Genomic DNA, 24,080 nt, shown 5'->3' with positions numbered 1-24,080 from the left:
CTGTCTCTGGTGAAGCCTCTCACCGCCCCTGAGCCTCTGGCCTGTATCCCAGTTCTGTATGCAAAAATAAATAAATCTTAAAAGAAGAAGAAGACCTACAGATGGCCAACAGACACATGAAAAAATGTTCATCATCACTTATCAGGGACCTACAGATGACCAACAGGCACATGAAAAAATGTTCATCACCACTTATCACAAATCCAATCCACAATGAGATACAACAAAAGGAAATGACTCATATTCATTCAAAGGACCATCAACTACAAATGCAGGCAAGGATGTAGGGAAACAGGAACCCTGAAATGATCTTGGTGAGAATGCAGACTGGTCCAGCTCCTAAGAAAAACAACATGAAGGTTACTCAAAATATTAAAGATCAATCTTCATTGTGACCCAGCAATTCAACTCCTATAGATCTATCCAAAGAATAAAACACACCAATCTAAAAGGCCATCTGCACTTCTTTATTTATGACAGCCCTACTGACCATAGCCAAGCTGGGGAAACAAATAAGTACACTACAGCAGAAGAGCAAATTAAGAAGATGCATTATATTCACACAATGGAATAGCATTTTAAAGAAAGATAAAAATAGCTTAATGTTGGTGACAACATGGATGGAACTGGAGATTATGCTAAGCACAATCAGGACAGAAACAGATACCAGATGATTTCACTCACATGGGATCTAGAGAAACAATACAAAGGAACAGCCAAATCTAAATTAAAAAATAATAATAAAAAAAACCTAGAAATATGACTGCAAAATTGAGTCTTCCAGAAGGGAGAGGGGAGCAAAGAGACAAGGGGACACAGTGAGCTATGGTAGAGGATTATGGGAATTTTGGTGGTAGGTGTTGTGGGGTAACATATACCAGAAGAGGTGTAAACCTATTCCCATAAATCTTATGGTATCAACCAGTGTCAGCTCAATAAAAATTAGTGCAATTTTTAAAAGTGAAATAAAGCCATTTGTTCAATGAAAATAAAGAATGTACATTACTAAGTCCTTGCTTCTGAAATTCTAATGATCAACTAGACCATAACCTGTGTTGTGTGTTCTAGAAGAGATTCCTACACAGGTAAAAAGCTGGATTGATCAGAGAACCTCCTTGGTCCCTTCTCACATTAAAATTTTGTGGATATAACAATAAGTTTCTCCCGATCGCTTCTCTCTTTATATACTGATAGCTTGAATATACTAGGTTTCAGCTGTCCTGATATATTTCATTTTCTCTGACAAGGTCTTTACCTTCCTGAATGCCAGGTTTATGTAAATTAACCTGTAACCTATGGGTTTACAGAAAAATCAACATGTTAATTTTATGCAAAGCAATGCAAAAGATCCATCTTCTAGTTTCTTAGGGGGGATAAAAATCTGATCGCCTTCCTTAATGGACATTCAACACAGCATAAATAATGAAGCATGTGAAAATGGCAGGCCAAGATCTTACTAAAGAGCAACAGAAAGGGCATGAAGTAAATTCAAGGGGGCACAATCAATCAAGAGGACTGATATAAGTCCCTTTTAAAGAAATCCCTGAGAAATCAGATGGTAACACAAGCTCATTTGAAAATTCAGAGACTCAAAGCACAGAAGTAAATATCCTAAGACCACATTAGAAAAGAGGAAGTTGAGATTGCCCAGGCTAGGAAGCTGCTCACTTTCTGCCCTCTCCCTGCACTTGAAGAGATAACTCTAACATCCTGGGTCTCAAAACACTCAGGTCAGAGTTCAGACCTTCTAAGAGGAAATGGAAACACCCTCTTTTACAGTGAAAACCAACTGTAAAAGGATCTGTCATCTGGTCACAAATTGACAAAGATTCTAAGGATGATTTGCTCTAACCCCTTGGTCATAACATTCACCATAAAGGACATGCTTCCTATTCATTTTTCTCATCAGCAGAATGAATCCAGAGAACCACATGTTAGAGCCATTCTAGAACTTGAAGGAGCAACAAGAAAAGGAAGGGACAAAGGTAAATGACTGGGTTGCAGATTTTTTTAAAGATTTATTTATTTGTGCATACAGAACTCGGGTGCAGGCCAGAGGTGCAGGGGCTGTGAGAGGCTTCACCAGAGACAGAGTGGGGAGCAGAACAGGCAGATCAACGAAGTACATTGCTGAGGGGAGTAGAGGGGCGGGTCAGGAGATGTCTGTTGTGCCAAGTAGTCACCTCCCCAGGGCGGGGATCGAACTCACGCTGAAGTGGCTTTAGCTTCTTAGTGCTATGCTTTAACCTGCTGTACTACCAGGGAGGGCATGGGTAGTAGACTTTAAAAACAAGTAAAATTCACAGCCAAGTATATTAAAGCTCTCAGAAAAAATATGTCCACAAAGTTCTTTCACTGTACTGTTTTCAGTTTTATGACATTCAAGTCCTCATCGGAATCTAAGGTAGAGTGCTTACAGTCACAATCAGATTTTAGCTATCTGTGCGCTAATTAATCAATCAGTTTTTTAAGAAAGTGAATTCATTATAAGTAAAAAGTCAGCTGAAATTAGTAGCAGTAGCTTTGGCCAAGCAGCAGTTACCTGAACCAAAGGGTTTGAGAAGGACATGTAGGAATTCAGTAAAATGAAAAGCTATACAAGAGGCCTAGGTCTGATATCAAAGGATAAACTAGAGAGGGACTGAGGAAGAGCTCAAAGAACTGGAAGCCTTCACTTTGAACAAAAGTGTAAAGGAACGATGAGGCACAGGCTCTCTTAGAGGCTAACAGACCTGGCTGATAGAGCAACACGCTGACACCTGGTCTAGTTCGTTCTATCAGGTGTGCTAGGTAAGGGAGAAGAGGCAAATTGTTTCCACTACAAAGCTCATTGCCAGTTCTGCCATTGTGGTTTGTCTAACATTTTGCAGTGAAGTGATAACTCTGAATATAGAGGCCTCCCTGTTGGTGCTGGGTTAAATTCTCAGAGCTATCAAGCTATCGCCAGCCACTGCAGCATGAGTTTGATCCCCAGCCAGAGAGCTGAACCCCATGGCACAGCAGACCTCTCCTTTCTCACCTGCTGCTCCCCTCAGCAGTGTATTTCCGTAGATCTGCCCGTTCTGCACCGGCCCCTCTCTCTCAATGGTGAATCCTCTCACCGTCTACACTTCCGGTTTATACCCCAGCTCTTGTATGCATAAACTAATAAACAAACCTTTAAAAAATACTTAATAAACTCTGAATATGGGATTTCCGGGGCTGTATTGCAGAAAGGGACTTAGACTTTTCATTTTCTTGGCATTTTCTTGAGCCTCTATAATGACAGGTCACACGGGTGGTAGCTCAAGAAAAGTGAAAAGAAAGCAGTGGACTTGTGCTGTCCTAGCGTACAGAGCTTTCTCTCCAATGCACTCCATCCTTAGCAAGCTTACACCACAAATCATAACTAAGTCACAGAGAGATGAGATTAAGCTGAAGTGGGTGGCATTTATACATTGAAAGCTCATTATAAACTGTAGTGGCTGTGAAATGCGGGCTTTTGCAGATGAGGATGGAGTTGCAGAGTCCTGATAACACTGGAAAAGCCTCCTCCTTGAGCAGCAGACGCTAAGAGTAGCACACTGCAGCCTGTCCCCAATCTCTCAGTGGACTTGGCGGAATTCCTGATAATTCCAAGTTGCTCAACACCTTCCTGTCTCAACTGCTCTGCTCTGAAAGTCAGTCAGGGTGGCAGCAATCTGTGCAGTCACCTAATAAACAGTTCTAGGTCAACATGATGTGCAGAGGAGCATGTTATGTACAAAGAATCCAAAGGAACAATTCTTTCCTTTGCAAAGTTTATGGAAGCAGTGAAAATGACAGAGAAAACTAGATTCCAGTATCACCAGTGCTATTATAAAAATATAAACAAGGCCCTCCCTGGTGGCGCAGCGGGTTAAAGCACTGCACTGAGAATCTAAGGCCGCTTCCGCATGAGTTCGATTCCCGCCTGCCCCGGAGGTACCCACATGGCACCGCAGACCTCTCCTGACCCGCCCGCTGCTCCCCTCAGCAGTGTACTTCGTCGATCTGCCTGTTCTGCTCCCCACTCTGTCTCTGGTGAAGCCTCTCACCCTCCGCATCTCTGGCCTGTACCCCAGTTCTGTATGAATAAATAAATAAATCTTTAAAAAAAATATAAACAAAATGCTGCAGGAGCATAAGAGAAGGACAATTAATTCTTCCTGAAAGAGGTGGGTGGGCAGAGGCAATCTGGGGAAGACTTGACAGAGAAAATGACATTTGAAATAGGTCTTCAAAAATGAGTAGGATTACAAAAGGCAGAGAAGGTGGGAAGTGATTTACAAATGAAGAAAAGTATAATAGCAAATGCAGAGCTGGGAAAAAGAACAAATTTGTTTTCTTCCCCCCCCCCCCGAATGATAAATAATCCAAATGGCTTGTGTGTGGAGGGACTTAAGGTCTATTTAATTATTGAGTGAATAAACGAATTAAGAAATAAACTAGCAACGATCTTTTATGCCACCGGAATTAAACTTTATTTTGCAATGCAGTCAAAGGAGTCTTGTTTCATAGGAGAAAGGGAGGCATGATTGTACCTGTCACTAAAAAAGCAATCGAACAAGGAAAACACCATACATGTATTAAAGAAAATGAGCAAAAGTGTAGAAGAGGTTGGGAGCTAAAGGACCAGCTAGAAGGCTTGTGTAGTCAGTCTTTGGGAGACAAATGATGGAAGGTTGAACTCAGTCAGCACAAGCAGGGTGAAGAGCAGTGGAGTAGATTTGAAAGATATTTTAGAAGTAGAATTAGAAGAACTTGATGAATACTGAATATAGAAAATTATGAAAGGTTTGGAGATCACATCATATATTCTGGTGTTCAAATTCAAGTTCAAAAAGAATGATAATGCTATTTTAACCATGCTAAAGCACACAAAAGCAAGGGCGGGATTTGAAGAGATTAAAAGTTCAGTTCAGTTTTGGAACAGTTGAGTGCAAAGTACCAAGCGAAATAGTAACATGGAACTCAGAGGAGACATAAAGCCAGGACTGCGAGATCCAGGAGCCTCAAAAGATCAGGGGTCCTTATCCCTGGCTGCAGGCTAGCATCACCTCAAAGGTAAAGCTAAACAATGACTAAAGGCCGGGTCACACTGCAGCCCCCCTCAATTCCCACCCCTGAGAGTAGGACTTGTACAAGAGCAAGCATAAAAAGCTCCCCAACTGATTCCAATAGGTAACCTCTTCTGGAAAAGCACTAACAGTGAAGAGTTTAGCCAAGTGCTTTCTAAAGAAAACATTGAGTGCTTTTGAAAGAAAACATTGAGTGTTTTTTAAAGAAAATATTGATTTTGGAATTTCCTTTTAAAAAGGCTTGTGTTTATAATTATTGTTTGTATTCACCATGAGAGTGACAAAAACATGTAATCTTTGTAAAATGCGTATCTTACTGCATAAGTCTCAAATGTTTAATGCATAGTTGTAGTGACTATTCTGTTTATATCATTACAAGATAAGCTAGACAAAGTTAAGTGTATATTTCAGAAGTATCCCAAGACTTACATGTTAAAAAAATATTTAAATAACTAGAATAAAATAAAAGTAAAATGGGGGCCTCCCAGTGGCATAGGGGTGAAAGTCTCAGTGCTGTCAAGCTATCTATAGACACTGAGGCCTAAGTTCATCCCTAGCCAGGGAGTTGGCCCACATGGCACAGCAGACCTCCCCTGTTTCGCCCTCTGCTCCCCTCAGCAGTGTGCTTCAATAGAGCCACCTCTTCTGCTCCCCACTCTGTGTCTGGTGAATCCTCTCTCATACACACACAGCCTGCACCTCTGGCCTACACCCTAGCTTTTGCATGCATAAATAAAAATAAATATTTCAAGAAAATAGAGGAAATGCTGGCACTAAACAACTTTTTAGGGACAATCAGAGGAAAATGATATAAAGAGAGACTGGGAAATGGTGATCAGAAGCAGGATAAATTGGGGTCATTTGAACAAAAGGACAAGAGTGTCCAAAACTAAGGCAAGTCCAATAGCATCAAATGCTCAGTCTTGTCCCAACAAATAGGTCTGGATTAGTTTAAAGATGAACTATTAAAGAATGAGCTAGTTCTTAAGAAACAAGAAAAGGAGAGCTAGGTCAAGGTCTAACCTTGTGAGGACTAGCTACCTAAGAAATAAGCAAGGACATTAAAAGCAAAGTACTAGTGGCCCTCCCTGGTGGCGCAGCGGGTTAAAGCACAGCACTGAGAAGCTAAAGCCACTTCCGCATGAGTTCGATTCCCGCCTGCCCCGGAGGTGACCACATGGCGCGGCAGACCTCTCCTGACCCGCCCACTGCTGCCCTCAGCAGTGTACTTCGTTGATCTGCCTGTTCTGCTCCCCGCTCTGTCTCTGGTGAATCCTCTCACCTTCCACATCTCTGGCCTGTACCCCAGTTCTATATGAATAAATAAATAAATCTTTAAAAAAAAAAAAAAAGCAAAGTACTAGAGGGAGAGTCAAAGATAAATCTGCCTCTCTCCTAACTTTGGGAAAACTGAAAGATACAGAGGTATTTCTGAGATCATCTAAGCAGAGTGTTCACAAACCAGAGAAAGAGGTGTGGAGGGGTGCTTAGCGCACTGGGCAGAGAATAGCCCAATCATGGCATGTGACCATAAAAGCTGTTAGTCCTTTTCCAAAGACAAACAGCTGAAGAAGCTACCAAAGCTATAGAAGCAATGTATTACAGTGCCACCTGCTGGTAGCAGAAACAATTTCCTTTGCCTTTTTTTTTTCTTTTAAATCATTGATTCCCTGAGGCTGAAGATTGAAGAATACACACAAATAAACTTAATTTTCATTTGTAATTGAGGGTGATGGCTTACTCAGTAATTTCTTTATCCACAAGCAGACATTTTCAGAATTAAAATAAAGCTCTCGTCGAACCTTCCCAATACAGCAAATGGAAAGCATATATAAACCAATGGGAACACTAGAACTCCAACTTTGCCTTACCAACCTGACCTCTTGCCTTCAGTGTGAGGCATCTCAACCCGTATTTCCTTTATAGACAACTGATATATTCCCTGTATGTTTAACACTATACACACACATACCACACCATCTTTTTAGACATTTGCTTCTGTCAAAATGCCTCTTCAACTAGTAGAATTTTCTACAACCATCCAGGCAGTCTGGCCTAGGTAGTCCGCAAAAGCAGCCACTTCAGGCACCCATGCATTTGGCTTCTCTTGTTCCCTCCCTCCCTCCCGAAGTGCCAGTCGCAATGGCCATTCCAGTCTTCACAATCAAGGTCTGATGACACCTCTCCCAGAAAGCTTCCCCACAGCTGGAAATAGCTCCTTCATCTGACTGCCTATGCCCCTCTGTTATGACAATTACAAGTGTTATACACAGGACATACCTGTGTTATTGTAAAAACGGCATGCAATTTAGCATCAATCTGTGACCCAGGACCTGAATTTGAATTAATACAGTCATCTTCCCCCAACTTCTGCTTTCTTATCTGTAAAAGATAACTGGGCACACACAAAGGGGCACCATGGCAGAATATTCAAGAATGTTAGGGTCTGATTTATCTGCGGGTTGAATCTTGTTCTGCCCCTTGCTATTTATAAAGCAAAAAAAAAAAAAATTAACCAAATTATTTAGTCACTCTAACCCTCAGTTGCCCTGTCTATAAATGAAATAAAGTAGGATCTGCCTAACTCAGTATTTTTGTATGAAGGAATAATAGATGAGTATATGGTAGCTCTTGGTAGATATTGCTTCTCCCTTCACCTATGATTTACGAAATCCTTGGGGACAGAAACCATACCCTGTCCATCTCTGATCACCTGAAGTTGCCCAGCACAGCCTGCTTGCATGTTTGGTGAATTAACAAGTGCCATGGTTCTATGACATTCCTTAGTAAAATTAGCTGCAAGCAACCAGTCTCATTTCCCCACAAAGTAATAATGCCAAAAATATGTCATTCATCTGAAGAGTTGAATGGATGCCTTTTAAACCATGTGTTTATTGTCTGCAAGCATTTAGGGAGAGCACTTACAATACAGTTCTCTATGTCACACCTGCAGAGAGTAACTGGACCTGACTCTTCTTAGCCTGGGGGAAGGTCATTGAATTTCAAGGCATTTTTCTTAGAGGAGAGTGGTTCTGGTACAATCCTTGTAAAATATTGTGCTTCTCCATGAGAGTTTCAGATAAATATATAGAAGCAAAAATAGGGCAAGAATCAGAACATGAATAAAAGTTTCAACCTACATATTCAGTATTCCACTAATGGTTTAAGGATGTCATGCATATTTTAAAAAATCTCTGGATGCCAGCTTTCTCCAGGGACCAATCTACAATAGACATTAATGCTGCACTTTTGCAGTGCAGAGATTTAGTTTAGGGAAAATTACACCTATAGAAGTAAACACAGCCACGAGGATGCACCTTTTGCCTGACACGCCTACATGAGTTGAGTAATGATAGAAACTAACCTAGAAGAAATTACAAGCATTCAAAGCTTCGCTCCATTCTGGCAGAGGTAACACCTTTTCATTCCAAAACAACAGCATAAAAAGGAGCCCATTCACTGTAGTTCTTGGCTGTTCTTGTAGACAAGTTAAATCCTGACATGAAAATTGATAGAATATCCAATTTATTCTTACCACACTCTCATTCTTCCCTTTACAGGCAGTAATGAATCCAACACAATACCAAGCTTGGGAACTCGTGTTTGGATAATGCTACAGAGCTGGACAAGATCCCCAGATGAAATTGTTATCAGACTTTCTAGCCTTGACATTCATTAAATACTTTAATTAGCTTAACTGCCCACACATTTTCATTGAAAGAGGGCCCATATCTTAAAGAACTCCAATATATCAATCATATCAGATGTTGATGATATACAGCAACCAAAATAATGATCTAGGTTGTAACTTCTTTCCTCTTCCTCTGCCATCCTTTGCTGCCCAATTTAAAGGAATGGTAGAGGATTTCCTGTATGCACTGCAGTGCACTGATCTTAATCTCAGTCTCTTGCCCATCTCGCCCTCACAAGACACACACACACACACACACAATTCTGAGCATCTTTGTATCGATGGAATATACTCATATATACTCATCATAGACAAGGGGATTTTTTTTGTTTAAAGATTTATTTTTATTTATTTATGCATACAAGAACTGGGCGACAGGCCAGAGGTGGGGGGGTGACAGGATTAACCAGAGACAGAGTGGAGAGCAGAGCAGGTGGATCTACTGAAACACACTGATGAGCGGAGCAGCAGGCAAGACAGGAGAGGTCTGCCGCGTCATGGGGGTCAGCTCCCTGACCAGGGATCAAACTCTGGCCAGGCCACGGTGGTGATAGCACTGAAACTTAACCCCTATGCCACCAGGGTGGCCCCAGACAACATAGCATTATTAGTAATGCACTGAGGTGCTTTCAATTTTGATTTCAATTGGAATAAATTATTTATCAATATACATTCAGTAAATATTTAATGAGAGAGGAACTCAGAATGTTGGTGGAAATAAAGGTCTGGTACAGTGAGACAAGTGGCCAATTTATCAATATATATTTATATTTTTTTATCCAATATTTTAACTTCTAGGAATCTAGTCTACAAAAACATTCAGTCATTTCTTGTACATTAAGATCTATGTAGTAGGGTGTTCCTACAGCACTGTTTGGGCTTAGCAAAAACCTACAACTATAATGCCAATCTTCATGAATAGAGCACAGATTTTAATTATAATAAATTCAGGGCCTCCCTCATAGTACAAGGGTTAAGTCTCAGCTCTCTAAAGTTATAGACAGCCATGCAGCACAAGTTTGATCCTTGGCCAGGGAGCTGATCCAACTGGCGCAGGGGACCTCTACTTTCTTGCTGGCATTGCCTCTCAGCAGTGTATTTCACCCAGTCTGCCTGTTCTGCTTCCCACTCTCTGGTGTATCCTCTCATCCCCCTGCACCTCTGGCGTGTACCCCATTTTTATATGCATAAATAAATTTAAAATATCAATTTTTAAAAATGATAATAAATTCATGCAATGAAAAAGTATATAGTATTTAAAAGTTTGATTTAGATATGTATACAATTAGAAGTTACAGCTATCATGTGAAGCAATAAATGAAGGCAGAAAATAGTATATAGCTGTATGATTACAAATTTGAAAAACACATAATTTAGGTATATACACCATTTACATATGTGTACACACACACCAAAATAAACTATCTCAAACTATATGAAATTTAATCATGACTTAACTCTGGTGATTGAATCATGACAGCTTCCTATTCTGACATCAATTGAACTTCATTTAAGTAAAATACACTGCTGTACTTAGGAAAATAAAATAACTCTAATACTCGATTTCTAATTTTTAATAAGTGAAAGAAACCAGGAGCAAAAAAAAAAAGCTTTGCTACAAGTTATATGTGAAAAGAGGGGAAATACAAGTATTGATTTGTACAAATTTGTAAAGGAAATACTTATCAGAAATGAAAGAATTCAATATAAAGTTTTGGTGTGTTGGATCAGGTGAAAGAAACAGGTATGGCAATGAGACTTCTTTTACTTATTGACATTTCTGTCACGTTTATTGATATATGTGTTTTATGTATTAAAAAATAAATGTAATCAGAAACAAAGAAAATGTAAGAATAGGTACGAATTAACATTTATATAATAAATTAATATCATATCCAAAGAGAAAATTGATTCAAGTCACTTTTGAACACAACACATTGATTTAGTAGGATGAATGCTAAAGGCAAAAGAATTGTAAAATATATTGTTTTTTATTTAGTAGGTTTGTTGTTAGTAGCTGTCCAGTGCAGTAGTTCTGAATCTATTACATAAGAATTACAGGATAGGGCCCTCCCTGGTGGCGCAGCGGGTTAAAGCACAGCACTGAGAATCTAAAGCCGCTTCCGCATGTGTTCGATTCCCGCCTGTCCCGGAGGTGACCACATGGCGTGGCAGACCTCTCCTGGCCCGCCCGCTGCTCCCCTCAGCAGTGTACTTCATCGATCTGCCTGTTCTGTTCCCCACTCAGTCTCTGGTGAAGCCTCTCACCGCCCCTGAACCTCTGGCCTGTACCCCAGTTCTGTATGCACAATAAGTGGATCTTAAAAAAAAAAAAAAAAAAAGAATTACAGGATAAAATGACCAAGCAAGAACACTAGTGGGAATAAGGGATCCCATCTGGAAAAGATAAAAATATGAGTGGGAAAAGGTGGAAAACTCAATCATACTGGATTTGAATTTGAAGTATCAAATTTAAATTTTGTAATTTGTAAATGGCTTTAAAATATTATTTCCAATAAAAAGAGTTAGGAAAACAGGCTAATTCTGGTGCTGTTCAGAGAAAGGGTGAAGAAAGTATAATGCTACCAACTTTGTTTTCTTTTTTTACTAGTATCTTTAACGTATTTTCCTTCCACCACTATCCCTTATAATTTCCCTTTGAAGAGGTATAAGCAAGCAAGGAAATATTCACAGTATGTTGGATGTCAATAGATAAGAAGAAAACTTCCAATCCAAACAATGATGAGCTAACTGGACCTAGGCTAACTCTCCAACAGAAAGCAATGATAAAAGTGGACCACAAAAAGAAGTAATTCTTTTCAGTGAGTGCAAGACCATGATGTCAGAGAAGGGTAAACTTATGATGTGAGCCCAAGATCAAACAACATCTCCACCTGCAGACAATTCCCCAACTATAGCACAAAGGACAGGATCCTCCTGGCAGATCCCAGTGTGTAGGCGAAGCTGAAACTGTGGAGATAGAGACTAGAAGCAGCTAAAGTGAGTGGACCCATCAGGAAAGGAGAGAGCTGACTGGAATCCATGAAGCTTAATTCACTCTCTATGATTTCCTGGCTAAAGACAGGGATATTACTGCCAAAGAGTTACCATTAGAGGGTAATTAACACAGGATTAATAACAGTGTGAGGAAACCCCGTTAACACCTGAGTATTCAGCTAGGACTCCACAAATGTATAGGTGAGTGTGAGTGACACACACTTTGGTTTTTGCACATATGTATTCCAATAAACTATGATATTAAGAACCAAAGAGTTCAAGATGCAAAATTAAACTGCTATGAGAACAAAGAACAATAACCTTTAAAGAAACCTATTCTAATCTTTCTACCACATATGAACAAAATCAAGTACCCAATAAAAGGGGGGGGTCAACAAATCATTTGGTGTGTATGAAAAAGTAACCAACATTGAGGGAGGAAAGTTAAAAAAAAAACACAACTTGATTTGGCCCACACATTCACTTCAGAGAAAAGAAATGAGGCAACTAATATAAATATGTCCAAAGAATAAAAGAAAACATGTTCAGTGACATAAAGGTACACACAGACTTAATAAGTGCCCAGACAATAAGTAAAACAAAGTAATGGAACTATAAAATATGCAAGTAGGTATTCTAAAATTAAATGTATAGTTAAATAAAATGAAAAGATTGTTGGATGGGTTTCAGCCAATGGTAAATAAAGATTCAAGTATGTGAAAACCTGCAAAGAGAAATTTTCCAATTTAAGAAAAAAGAGAAAAATAATTGAAGTAAAAGCAACAGTTTCTCAAGATCTGAGGAACAAATATTAAGAGTTAAGGGTGCATGACATAAAGAGGGAGAGGTGATTGAGAACTAGGCAGGAAAGTATTTGAATAAAAGCAACACAAATTTTGTGAGAAATTTCAATTTTCAGGTTCAAGAATTTCCAGTATCACAAGCGTGATAAATACAAAGAAAATAATAACTAAACATATGATAGCCAAACAATGATAAAAACTAAAACAATGAGCCAAAGCTCTGAAAGCCAGAAGGGAAGAAGGGAGATTGAGACTTTTTTTTTTTTAAAGATTCATTTATGCATGCAGAACTGGGGTACAGGTCAGAGGTGTGGTGGAGGGGGTGACAGGATTCACCAGAAACAGAGCAGAAAGTAGAACAGGCTGACTGACTGAAATGCATTGCTGAGGGGAGCAGCAAGTGAGTCAGGAGAGGTCTGCCACGCCATGTGGTCCAACTCCATGACCGGGGATCAAACTCATGCTATAGCTTTACAGTGCTGTGCTTCCACCTGCTGTGCCAAGAAAGGGGGCCCAGACTGAGACTCCTAAAAGCAGCCAGAAGGGAAAATATATACTATATAAAAGGTGACATTGATCAGATTGACCACTGATAACATCAGAACCACTAGAGATCAGGAAACATTGGAATGATTTCTCTAAATAATTCAGCTGTCAACCCAGCATCCTAATCTGGCAAATGAACACTCACATGAGGGTAAAATAATGAGATTTTCATATAAACACAAGCTGAAGGTATCTCAAATAGCAACTTGCTACTAGAAATGGTAATGTCCTACAAACTAGAAAGAATGACACTACAAGGAAACTCAAATAATTAGGAAAGAAAGAAGAGCACTGGAAATGGTAATGCATGAAGAAATATAAAAGCTATGGTTTTTTGTATCTCATAATTACCTGGAAAACAAAAATTAACTGTTTGAAGCAAAAGCAGTGCCAATATGAGGGATTGTTTATAATATATGTGGAAGTAAACTATATGACAAAAATAACATGAAGGATGAGGAATTCTGTTGAGAGGCTATTATATTTGTGAAATGGGAAGGAAAAAGTGTTAATATGACATGGGAAAATTAAAACACAAAATGATAAAAAAATAGTTTAAAGTAGCAAATATGATACTTCAAATATGAAGAGCATGGTAACACAATACTGACTCCTAATAAGCTTTGTAAAGTTCAAGTTACATATCTCAAGTCCTACAGCACAGAATATAAACTTTCTGTAAAGGATCAGACAGCAAACATTTCAGGCATTGATAGCCACCCTGTCTATATCACTGCAGTACAAAAAAAAATCAACAATAAGTAAGCAAATGAATGCACCTGTGTTCTAATAAAATTTTATTTACAAAACTAGGCAATGAGGGGCTTCCCTGGTGGTACAAAGGGTTAAGTCTCAGAACTACAAAGCTATCTACAGCCATAACAGTTACATAGCATACATAACAGTTTGATCCCCAGCTAAGGAGCTGACCCACAAAACAGCAGAACAAATCTCTCCTTTCTTGCCTGCTGCTTCCCTCAGCAGTATATTTCAGTAGATCCTCCTGTTCTGCTCCCCACTCTGACTCTGGGGAATCCTCTCACTCCCACAACTCTGACCTACAGTACATTTCTTCTATGTATAAATAAATAAAAATAAACCTTAAAAAATATATATCAAGATGGTAACTTTAACACACACATATCAAGATTCAGGGGCATCCCTGGTAGCACAGGCAGTTAAGACTCAGCACTATGGCGCTCCTGGCAGCCACTGCAGCACAAATTTGATCCCGTCAGTGATCTAACCCCTATGACACAGAAGACTCTCCTGCCCTGCCTGCCTCCTGCTCCCCTCAGCAGTGTATTTCAGTAGATCTGCCTGTTCTGCTCCCCACTCTGGTAGATCCTCTCACTACCCCCACCCCACATCTACATTCTGGCCTACTCTTGTATGCATAAATAAAATAAATCTTTAAAAGAAAGCAAGATTCATATTCATTGTAAACAGACTGAAAACTTCATCTACAAAGACAAAATTGTCAAAACTTTAAAAAAGGGAACATTCAAGCTATAAGAGACAACACTCCAAATTTAAAGTTACAAGTAGGTTTGAAAGTAAAAGATCTTAGCGCAAACCCACGATAAAAATCAGTAAACATAAGTCAGCAACATTAACATAAAGTAAAATTGAAGACCAAGTATTACAAGAAATAGAGGACCAATCTTCAGGAAGATGAAAATAATTCCAAATATGTATGCAACAACTAGAGCTTCAAAACTGATGAAGCATAATTGACAAAAAGAGAATGAAACAAATCCATAAATCCATAAATATGACTGGACACATTAATAACCTCTCTTACTAACTGATAAAACAATTATTTAAAAAAATCACTAAGGACATGGAAGACATGAAAAATACTGTCAACTATCTCAACCTAATAATTACAGAATAGTATATACCGCATACACAAATGGATATAGAATATTTACCGAAGGAGGCCATATGACTTAACATAAATTACAATTTTTTTTACAAATTGAAATATTACAGAACATATTATCTGATATCAAAACAATGGAAATAAATTAGAAATGAAAATAAGGTATATATAAAATCATTAAATATTTGGAAATTGAAGAACTTTTAAATAACCGGTTAAAATAATAACATAAATTGAGATAAAATATTTTGAACTATATAAAGCAATCACAGCCTATCAAAATTTCGCATTCTTAAAGATGGCAGACTTATGAGGGAAACTTATAGATGTGAATGCCTTTATTAGAAAAGGTGAAAGGGGGCCCTCCCCGGTGGCACAATGGTATAAAGCACAGCACTATAAAGCTATCGCAGCCACTGCAGCATGAGTTCAATCCCTGGCCAGGAAGGTGACCCACATGGCATGCTAGTCTTCTCGTGATCCACCCCACTGCTCCCCTCAGCAGTGTGTTTCAGTACATTTGCCTGTTCTGCTCCCCAATCTTGTGTCTGGTGACTCTTCTCACCCCCTGCAACTCTGCCTGTACCCCAGTTCTATATGTATAAATATACCTTTAAAAAAAAGAAGAAGAAGAAAGGGTTAAAATCCATGATCTAAGTATCTATCTTAAGATCCTAGAAAAAGCAGAAACCAATCTAAAAAAAGAAGGGTAGGGAATATGTTAGACAGGGAGGAAAGGTAAGAAAGGAAGGAAGGAAGGAAGGAAGGAAGGAAGGAAACAAGCAAATAATTAGCAAAGCCCAAAGCTGGGGTTTTGAAAAGACTGATATATATATAAGTTTCTAGGAAGCAAGGCTAACTGAGAAAATAAATAAATAAAATATTAGGAATTAAATAGTGGATAATATTGTAGATCTTGTGGACATCCAAAGGTTATGGAGTGATTATCAATGATTCCATATCAAAATTAAAAGTTACTTGAAATGGATAAATGTCTTATAAAATTACACTAATTATCAGTTCTGACTGAAGAGAAAATTTGATTAACTCTGTACCAAAACATTAATAATAAAAACTAACCTTTTCACAAAGAAAACAAGTCTAGATAGTATTAATGGTCAATAAAAGCAAACCTTTGAAAAAGAAATGTCATTTCAGGAAATCATTTTATTTGGCCAATGCAATCCTGACATCAAAACCTATCAAAAACATTACAAACAATATCACTCATGAGTATAGATGCAAATACCTTCAATGACAACAATAAAATAAAACCATCAATATGGTTACAACAAAATGTAAGATGAATAATACATGACTACGTAGCATTTATCCCTTATAACAGGACTAGCTCAACATTTTAAAAAAAAAAATCAATCCATGGAATTCACATTAACACAATAAAGGGAAAAAATCATCTGATCATCTCAAAAGATGCAGGAAAAGTCATTTGATAGAATTTACAACCATTTAACAAAAACAACAAAAATAATTCAGCAAACTAGTAATAGAAGGGAAATTCCTTAATATCTTATGAGACCACCTACAAAAAAAGAGAGAAAAAAACAAAGTTTAGATCACATCAATGCAATATATGTAATGGTGAAAGCGTGACAGACGGAAGCAACAGAAGAAGTAGGAGGGAGAGGAAAAGGTAGAGATCAAAGAAAGTAAATGTAACAAAATATTAATCACATGAATGCCAGTTAACAGTATATAGGAGGTCACATGTTTATTGCTGCTTTATTTACAACTGGAAAGACATGGAAACAGCCCAAATGCCCAAAAGTAGATGACTGGATTAAAAAGATGTGGTACATATACAAAATGGAATATTACTCAGCAACCAAAAAAAAAATAAACACATGTCTTTTGCAGCAACATGGATGGAGCTGGAAAAGACCATGCTTAGTGAGATAAGCCAGAAAGAAAAGGAAAAATACTGGATGGTTTCATTCATAGCAAGGGTATAACAGCCCAGGCAAGAAAATAACAATAATGATGAAAAGCTATATACCAGAGACATTTTTGGGGGGTGGAGTGGGAAATGGGATCAAAAATAATGGGGGGAAAGGGAATGCACTGGATTATGGTGATGGCACATGGGTGATTTGGTGATGGGAAGCCCACAGGGATTACAACTGAAATGGAAAAATGCACAAAATGATGTAAAAATAAACTATTATATTTATTTTTAAAAATACATATATAATATATATATATATATACCCAGAAGGATAATAATAATGCTGCAGTCAGTCACATGTATTGTTTCAAAATGGAAAGGGCTCATTTGTTCATTGAAAATATATGAGATTCCATGTGTGTTTTGATAAGTCTCTTTTCAGTGGAATGCTCAGTGCTGTTTAATATTCATTTTTAAAGCCAAATAAAATATAAAAATCATTTGATTTTAAAAAATAATGTAAAAACCTATTATTTTTTTTTAAAAGAGTATATGGGAGGTCATATTCTTGTAATGTTTCTGTAGGTTTGCAATGTTTCAAGAGAAAAAGTTGAGAAAACATAAAAAGAAACGAATCTGCCTCAATAAAATTCCCAAGTCAAGGTCTAGTTTCCCCCATGGGGATTATTTTAGACTTTTCTCTCACTGGCTGACACTGTAAGAGTCATCATTCATCATGACTCTACTGCAAAACAAAATCTATAAGCCTCTCTTTTTTAGCTTGGCTTGGCTCACTCTGCCAACTTCAACTGCTTCCCACCTGTGATGTGCACCCCTCTCTGGAGGCATGACACATACTCATTCCATTTCCACTTACTGACTGACACTATGCTCCTTACTGTGAATGCCCTCCCTCATTTAGATCATACTGCCTACCTACCTATCTTCTATGTTTGTATCAAGTCCCTCATCTTCTATAAAATGGCCACTTCTATAGATGTGCCTTTCTCTGGAAATCTATGATGTGCATATTTAATGCCAAATTAACTCCTCTTGCACTATTCTTCAGGAAGTCTTATATATGAAGCATCCCCAGTAAGATCATTCCCTCCCACTTAATTAATCACTTTATCACACTTAACCACTGCAGAAAAAAATCACAACGATAAATACTACAAATTATTCAAAATTCTATTAGTACACATATCTTCAAAATTCTTTTTCAACTTCTATAAGCATAAATATACATCTTCAACATCACATCATTGTATCATGTTTTCTTTCACTTAGTATTTTATACTGTTATGTTAATAGTCATATCATGTCCTATTAGGTTAACCTAATTTGCTTTGCCACTCATTTATAGCAATGATGAAAAAGAGAGTTTGGCTTGTTTTGTTAAATCCCTTCCCCCACTGTAAGACAAGTGGAATGCTGTATATACATGAGTTTATTAAGTATTTCATAACTGGCTACTCTTTTGGCCATAAGAAAGTCAGTGACTGAAATTCATAAACTTGTTTGACCTTCCTTTTCTTCCATACATGTGAGCTTCATTCGGCTCCGTTTTGGTCCTAAGTTTTCTGACTCATCGCTCTCTCACCCTTGCCTACTCCTTACCAGCTATACACTTTGTCTTGTACTAAACTTCAATATCATGCTTACATCATTTCCTATGACCAACCCACCCCTTCCAGCACCACTTCTTTCTTCTAAGATCCAGTTTTCTCCATGGAAGTTACCATAATTAAAGAGACAAAAGAAGTATCAAGTCTACCACTAAAACTAGTCTTTACAGTTAAACAGATCATTGGAGAGGAGTTTTTCTCCTTAATCTTAGATGACTGGGATACATTTTGGAGATGAGGCTTCAATAACCCTTTATTAGCATTCTAAATTCTAATCTTGTATCAAGAGTTAAAGATAATATAGAAATCCTCAGAGGGACATCACATCTAATCCCCATTTTAAAACAAAACATTGTACCTCCTTCCTAAGAATTCAAAGAATGATATTTTATTTTTAATTGTATAACAATCGGTTTCACAAAGGAAGTTACTTTGTTTATACTTGCAAATTGTTTGAAAGACTCTTTCCAACTTTGCCGGAAATAGACTTCCATAATCTCTATTTCTATCTTCATTATGACTTTCTTTAGTCAACTGACTGGAAATTCTGAAACCAAAGAGGTCCTAGAACAAACTGTGACCCTCTCATCAACAAGAAAACTCATAATTCTATAAAGTTTTAAGTCCAAGTGTCATGTAAAGTCATTTACTCATTACATGGAATTGAATAGTTACATTCAAATGAATCCAAAACAGATTTGGCTTGTGCACCAGCAGGCGTTCACATCCTCCTCACCCCTAGGAAATTCATTTTTTCTATCTGATACAGATATTATAGGTGCTCCACAGTTTTCTTTTATTCACCAGATCACTGAGAAGTTGCTTTGTTATGGTCATCTTCCAGATGAACTGACTGTAAATTGACCCGATCTGTGTTCTGAACTAAACTTACCCTCTTAATAAAATGGCCATCCTCCTCCTTTTCCCACTGATTGGGAGGTTTAGGCTTGGAGAAACTGACTGCCAACAACTTTGTAAAAAAGTTCACATCTTCCAGCAGCAACAGCAAACATCAGAGAACAGCAAAGGTGAACATCTTAAAACCCCCCAAAATAGAGTACTTGAATATTCTACAGACGTAATTTTCCAGACAGAAAGAAATTACAATATTGAAGTGCTACCTTTACCATCCCAAAATCCTGCCACTTCAGCACTGTTGCTCTATTTTATAACCTGTGACCCCCTTTTATGAAAGACTTCTTGATGCACTATCAATTGAAAAATCATACTAATCTTTAGCTGTTTCCACTACCAAGTATTCTCACATCAGGAAACAAATTTTCAACAAGCTCTAAGCTACATTTATATCATTTACTTCTTTGAAAATTAGGTGTGCACTCTACTACCTGGGTTTCATACTTAAGAGTAAGTAAAGAACATAAATTAGTTCTAGGAATAACCGAATTCCAAACGAGCAGAAAGCCCCATCATAGTTTTTTTGTTTCCACATAACAACACATTCTTCAATGTCTTACTGAAATGATTACAGACAGAAAATCAATTGTTTAAATCACATGTACAGTTTGTAATTATAGCCAGCATATATAATCAAAACTGAAAGACATATATATCCAAGTGTTATTAAACAATGATTAAGCTTTGATTGGAATATCAACTAGCGACAGCTAATCTCTTAGTACAGTCAGGGTCACCTGGCAGGCCACCATGTTCTAGGAATAGGTATTTCTTTTTAAGAAATGTTTCTCTAGGCTTAGCTAACATTTCCAAACACAGAGGCTTTCAGTACAAATAATAAATGCAAGGAACTAAAACTGACTAATACTTGTTAAAACTTTCAATTACATTTTAATTCTGCTCATTCAATTAAGGAGACAAGGGATACATATTTTTAAAATATATTGTTTTCTCATTTGCAAATGTTTGTTCCCAGGTACATAGTCACAAGTAAAATGTATCCAATCTTAAACAGGTCCTTAACATCTCACTGTGTACTGAGAGTACACTGTCATTTAAGTTTATCAAAAAATTCTACTGGTTTCACAACATTTTCTCAGCAGTAGGTTAAAATCTCATTTTTAATGCTGGCTACTTTCCAACATAGCTGGAATACAGGTGCTTCTGTTTGAAGGTATTCATAGTTAAAGGTACAAAGGCTCCCCTGATGCTCACAAAAAACATACATTTGTGACCAAATAATGTAGAGTTACCACTTACCAGAATTTCTCTTCGACACCATCTTCAAGTTTGTACTGACTACAGAACAGATCACCAGAGCCAAAAGAAATGGTGGCTTCATTGTTGACGTTCTTTAGCAGCTGAAAATTAAAAAAAAAAATTAAATTAAAAAAAAAATGCAGGTTTAATCGTGGATCTTGGACTCCACAAAACAGGAGCTATGATATTTCTTAAGGACACATTGCAGAACTAATGACATTCCGGTGACTTCTGGCTTTGTTTTTTTTTTTTTGTTTGTTTGTTTGTTTGTTTAATATTATTTATGCATACAAGAATTGGAGTAAAGGCCAGAGGTGTGGGGAGTGTGAGGATTCACCAGAGACAGAGTGGGGAGCAGAACAGGCAGATGGGCTGAAATACACTGCTGAGGGGAGCAGCGGGCGAGTCAGGAGAGGGCTGCTGCACCATGTGGGTCAGCTCCCTGGCCAGAGGTCGAACTCCTGGTCGCAGTGGATACAGAGAGCTTCACAGTGCTTTAACTCATTGCGCCACCAGGGAGGGCCCTGGCTTTATGTTTATGGCAGTGGAAGAAAACATGGAATTTGAACTACATCAAAGATCTCTGCTTAAAATATTTCTATGACTTGCCAATGGATTTAGAGTAAAATTTTCTGGGCCTGGTTGGAAGAGCACAAGGGACTATTGTGATGGTACATGGGTGAACTGGTGGTAGGAATTCCACAGGGACTATAACCAAGATAAAAATCGTACATTGTGGCCCTCCCTGGTGGCGCAGTGGGTTAAAGCACTGAACTAAGAAGCTTAAGCCACTTCTGCATGAGTTCGATCCCCGCCTGCCCCCGGAGGCGACCACATGGCGAGGCAGACCTCTCCTGACCCGCCCGCTGCTCCCCTCAGCAGTGTAGTTCATCGATCTGCCTGTTCTGCTCCCCACTCTGTCCCTGGTGAATCCTCTCACCCTCCGCATCTCTGCCCTGTACTCCAGTTCTGTATGAATAAATAAATAAATCTTTAAAAAAAAAAAATCGTACATTGTACAAAAATTAGGAATGATGCAAAAAACACATAAAATTTCAAAAAAAAAAAAAAGCTTTCTGGGTCTCCCCAGAAAGTGTTACATTTCAGCACTATAACCACGATGGCCTGAGTTTGCTCTGAGTCCTGGGAGCTGACCGACGTAAGGAGAAGCAGACCTCTGCTGTCTTCCCGGTTGCTCCCCTCAGCAGTGTATTTCAGTCAATCCGCCTATTGTGCTCTCTACTCGGTCTCTGGTGGATCCTCTCACCACCACCCCCAACACCTCTGGTCTACACCCCAGATTGTACATGCAAAAAAAAAAAAAAAACTTATTAACAATAAACTCTTTTCTCTTTTCTGATTTAACTCTTCCTGGTATATTTACTCTTCCTGGTATATTCAACTCAAACTTGCTGGTCTGATATTAGTCTCCTTCCTCTAAAGCCATTCTTTCTATGATTGTACTTCACTATTTCTCTGTTAAAGCAATGGGTTGTAAGGACTAATTTGCAAAGATAAAATATCATTTTAGTATTCCGTATACATGTTATATATTAGTTATATAAATATTTTATTAATTTATAAATGGTGGCAATACTAAAGATTTCTTGAGTAACTCTTTAAAAGCTCCGTTTTATCCTGTAGTTATTATTATAATTTTCACCCAAAACAAGTCTTTTATAACTGATCTTCAGAGATATTAAGGGTAGAAAATAACTGACTCCAGAATAGTTCTGCTTCCCACCTAATTTACTACTTTTATTTCTTTGTAAAATTAAATACTTAGTGTTGGACTTTGAATATTAAAATCATCACTGGAATTTAATCTTTAGCATAATAACTGCCTTTCTGATTAATGATAGTGAGGAATAGAAAAAATAGACATATCTAGTATTTAATCCTATACATTTACTAATTCTGTTTTTACAGAAAAATTCCTTATTCAATAAATTGTGATGAATATTTTATCATAACAATTATAATTTGTTGAACAATTTGTGTGTGGCAGACACAGGCACCATTATATGCCATTATAGCCTCTCAATGAGCTTATGAGAAGTTATTATCCCCATCAGACTTTTCAGAAAATTGGCATTTGTGACTTATCCAAGGTCACAATAACAGTAAATCAAGGTGGGGACAAAAGGAGATGAATCAAAATCTGTGTGCCAAAGCCCAAGTTCCTAACTACTACTAAACTATCTTTGCTCTAGAAGTTAGATGCTATGGGAGCCGTAAACCAAATATAAGGTCATAAAACATAATTCCTTGCCTTCAAGGAGCTATAAGTTAACTGTGGAGATGCATGCATGCTGGAGTGCTTAGTGAGGTGCAAGACAGCGAAGAATAACCTGTGTATGTTAAGTGTTAAGGGAATATGGGGGAAGAATAGTGTTTGTAGCATGTTCAAAAGGTGATTCAGATTTCCCATTGAAAGAGAAAGTTTGCCAAACTACCAATTCAAACAGTCAAAGAGAAAGGCCAGTGCAATAAATCTCTTAGCAGTGTTCATCTACAACAGCAATCAACTTGAAATATCATCATTGATTAAGGAATTTCTCAGAACAGTGACCAGTGGGCTCCCACATACAGTTCCACACATCTGTTTAAATACTAAGTGTCAGGAGCGGCTCCTGTTATCCCCTGGAAATCTTACACCAAAATTTAGGTTTATGACATTATAACTATAACTATTTCCTCTGGGTGATTTTACAACCAAGTTACTGTTGTGTGAAGAAAGCGTAGAGGCATGTACAATTACTTCTTTTCCCAAAAAGAGATTCCTCCCCTTCCCCATCACCAAGGCTATAAATATGCAATGCATCTTACTCTTGACATTAATATTCCCCTCAGGCTTCATGTTTACGGGTTCCCTAAGGTTAGTGTATCAAAAAATCCCAAAAGGCCACATGAGAAATTCCAAAGATACCAGCACGATGGCTAATGAAAGCATTAGTATGCCTCTTTGTGGTATATCCAAGCCTGATATGAGTAAGGCCATCTTGACAAGAGAGTTTTTAAAAAGGTAATTGAACAAAATCTTGACAGATAATTGTAATGATGTTATGCTCCAATGGTTTTCAAGCATAGTTTGTAAATTACCTTCTCCACTCTCTTCCTCCCTTAAAATATCAGGTATTTAGGGTTCCTGGTTCGTGTTAATTTTTTAAATTATCTATGTGACTAACTCTTGACTAGGGAAATAAAACATGCTTAGTTTAATAATATATTTTGACACAATTAAAAGACATCCAACTAAATGTACCACGTAGACTGCAGACATACACAATGATATCATTTCCTGATACTTTCTTGCCATCAGAGAAGATTTGGGCAGTGATGTTTGAAAATCATTTGTACGAGTCAAGTCA

The 24,080-nt window shown here is 37.9% G+C and overlaps 1 protein-coding gene across 1 annotated transcript in view; it reads right to left on the bottom strand.

The window, feature by feature from the left end:
- The window catches only part of IL1RAPL2 (interleukin 1 receptor accessory protein-like 2), a 921,055-nt gene extending 900,230 nt beyond the window's left edge, over nucleotides 1-20,825 (bottom strand). The window contains exon 1 of the mRNA XM_004685671.1: nucleotides 20,710-20,825. Within this exon, the coding sequence (XP_004685728.1) occupies nucleotides 20,710-20,791 (82 nt within the window). The 5' untranslated portion in view covers nucleotides 20,792-20,825. The remainder of the gene's footprint in view (nucleotides 1-20,709) is intronic.
- Nucleotides 20,826-24,080: the final 3,255 nt, after the last annotated feature.

The sequence above is a fragment of the Condylura cristata genome, unplaced genomic scaffold, assembly GCF_000260355.1.
Source record: "Condylura cristata isolate star-nosed mole 26May11 unplaced genomic scaffold, ConCri1.0 scaffold00019, whole genome shotgun sequence".
Classification (NCBI taxonomy): Eukaryota; Metazoa; Chordata; class Mammalia; order Eulipotyphla; family Talpidae; genus Condylura; species Condylura cristata.
This window is presented reverse-complemented; position numbering and strand designations above follow the sequence as displayed.